Here is a 3,009-nt window from a genome sequence, read left to right as displayed (position 1 = left end):
AAGGACTATGAGAGCTTATAGATCAGAGAGTTATGGTGATGGGTATATATAGTATGGTATGTAATAGGATACATGTAGCCAGAAAGTCCCACACAGTGTGTCATCATAGGGTACAACTGTGTTAGCGTATAGGTATGCCATCTTAATTAGTAATAGTGTTGAAGGTAATATACAAGGTATAATGACACAAATATAGTGGGTAATCGATTACATCTATCTGCTTACCATATATAGGGTCTAACATGTAAGGGTACGTGGTAACATGCCCATGTCTGAATTGACACCATCGTGTACATCAGAGGGTGCGACTGTATCACGGAATATCTAAGTGGCTGAGCATATATATATATATATATATATATATATCTGTCTCGGGGTGTTATGTGTTGGATTTGTCCAGGAGAGTTGCTACGATATAAGTAGTGTATCGATAGATGTATAAGAATGGTGTAGGCTGGTAGTATCTGAACACAATATTGTTCTAAAGGATTTAACAAATGGCAGTACATTTACTAAAGTCTATCTATATAGCATACGCCGGGTACATCAAGTTCAATGGGTAGCAGTACATATCTCACAGTATATATGAGCAGCATATATCCGGTACAATTGGTTTGGTAAATAGCAGTACTGTGCTGCCTTTGCAATGTATATTACATGCTTGGCACTGAGTAGTGTCTGTTTCTTTAAGACCCTCCATTTTCTTGAAGCCTAGAGGCGGGTCTTCTCTGTACTGTCTAGGGCTTGCTGGGACATATCCTGTTCATTCCAGCTCTAGCTACTGTAGTGACCAGATCCACAGGACATCTTAAAGCTATTACAGATTGCAAACCTGACGAACACCAAAGCCTGTGAGTAAAGGGGTTTTGCTAGTTCAGCTTGTGTAGAGAGATGTTAGACATTGTAGATAGATAATGTGTGTTTCAGTGTAGTAAGCAAGCACATGTTAGTTAGGCCCTATCTTTTGTATTAGCTATGTATAATGTATGTTGCTTGAATTAGCTAGCCATGCTTATATTTTTCTTTTTATGTTTGTTTCACAGTTTTACCATATCATCTCATATCATATCATATGAACACTATTGTACACATTCCTGTTCATTATATCTCAGTAAAGATTGCATCAGTTCAGGAAACCAGCGCATTTTTCATTGGGATTCGGTTTATACTTGATGTTAAGCTGTGTACCTAAAGCAACACGCAGCCGAGACATTACAGTAAAAAGGCTTTAAAACGTTGTCAGAAGCAGTTAAACAGCTTTGAAACGTCCTCCGCAGTAAAAGGACTAATAACTCCTTTCAGCCACGTGGAGTGAAACGAAAGTGAAACTAATTTCTCTCACTCACTACAACACTGATACTTCCTGTGTCCAGTCATCATCATTATCCACGCTGCCAGCTAAATCAAGATGCAGAACACAGGGAACAGCACTCTGACAGTTAACCCTCAATGCTCCTATAAGGAAGATGACACACACAGCTTGCCAAGAATCAAGTTTAGATGCACAAGACTGTCTAGAGCATCCAGTCATACAAATCTGACTTCAGCTAGCGCCGATTCAGCAAGATCTAAGCATACTAGTTCTAGACGTTCAAGCATCACCAGTCTGTCATCGGCTAGCGACAAAGCGACTAAGGCAAGAGCAAAAGCAGAGGCAGCTTGCGCCATGGCTTCTTATGCGGAGCAGGAAGCTGAATTGATGAGAGAGCAAGCAAAAAGTGAATCTGAAGCACTTAAAAAGAAAGCAGAAGTGGAAGCATCTTTACACTTGCTCAAACAGCAGAAAAACGCGGCAGCATCCTTAGCCGAGGCAGAAGTTTTCACAAGGGCTGCTGAAGCTCAGTTCAATGGCATAGAAAACCAGATGTCATCCCACAGCGCAATCCAAGGCACCCATGAGTACGTACAGTCACAAGCAACCATGTACACCGACCAGCAGTCCAATGACGCACCTAGGTCTTCATTGACTCCACCAGCAAAAAGCAACTTTGATACTACGCAACATTGCAAGACTAAATCAGAATCTCAGTGTGGGAAGACAAGTGGTCGCATGCTTAGAGACCAATCTGCCAACCCTCCAAGAGTGCAAACGGATGCTCATGTACTCCCTCCTCAAGCAAATACAAGTCTGGATTATAGCAGAAAGACTTACAACAGATGAGAACAACCACCTAAACAAAGTGGATTCAGACAAGCGCCTTACCAGCCGAAACCATGCCCTGAGTTTACACCTGAGAAGTATTCGCCAGACGCAACAAGTGCTATAGAAGTAGCAAAATTCCTGATGCACCGTGAGATAGTGGGCACTGGTCTCATGAAATTCGATGACCGTCCAGAAAACTACTGGGCCTGAAAGTCATCTTTCCTGAGCGGTACCCAAGACTTAAATCTGACAGAGTGTTACGACCAGAGGATGTGGATCCTCTGTGTCAGCTGATAGAGGACTGGAATTAGTCCAATATTGCTGACTGCTGACTCTCAGAGACAGGACCCTGGTGTCTGCACCTGTTACCTTGAATGCAGCTACCTGCAGTAGTGTGAACAGAGTCCAACAAAGGCAGAATAAAGTAACAGATGGTCTTTACTGGCAGACAGTATTCAAAAGTCACTTGACAGATACAGGCAACACAAAGTTCAGAGCAATATAGCATGCAGATATAAGCAGTCTCAGAGGCAGCGCAGGGTCTGGATCCAGGCAGACTTTACATGGGCAGATGCGTAATCAGGCAGTGCAGATATAAGCAGTCTCATAGGCAGCACAGGGTCTGGATCCAGGCAGACTTACAGGAAGAGATGAACAGATGCGTTGTCAGGCAGTGCAGATATAAGCAGTCTCATAGGCAGCACAGGGTCTGGATCCAGGCAGACTTACAGGAAGAGATGGACAGATGCGTTGTCAGGCAGTGCAGAGGTCTATAATCCAGGAGGTCCAATAAACAGACAGCAGGCAGATGCGTAGACAAATGAAGCGGAGGTCAGAATCATCATCCATAGTGACAGGAGGAGGGT

The 3,009-nt window shown here is 43.2% G+C and overlaps 1 protein-coding gene across 1 annotated transcript; it reads left to right on the top strand.

Annotated features, from left to right (window-relative positions):
• The first annotated feature begins 776 nt into the window (after positions 1–776).
• On the top strand, positions 777–2,479 carry LOC122939496. The gene is made up of 2 exons (XM_044295566.1): positions 777–851; positions 1,044–2,479. Exon 2 carries the CDS (start codon positions 1,409–1,411, stop codon positions 2,159–2,161), a length of 753 nt encoding a protein of 250 aa, XP_044151501.1. The 5' UTR covers positions 777–851; positions 1,044–1,408; the 3' UTR covers positions 2,162–2,479.
• Positions 2,480–3,009: the final 530 nt, after the last annotated feature.

This window comes from Bufo gargarizans, chromosome 5 (assembly GCF_014858855.1).
Source record: "Bufo gargarizans isolate SCDJY-AF-19 chromosome 5, ASM1485885v1, whole genome shotgun sequence".
Taxonomy (NCBI): domain Eukaryota; kingdom Metazoa; phylum Chordata; class Amphibia; order Anura; family Bufonidae; genus Bufo; species Bufo gargarizans.
This window is presented reverse-complemented; position numbering and strand designations above follow the sequence as displayed.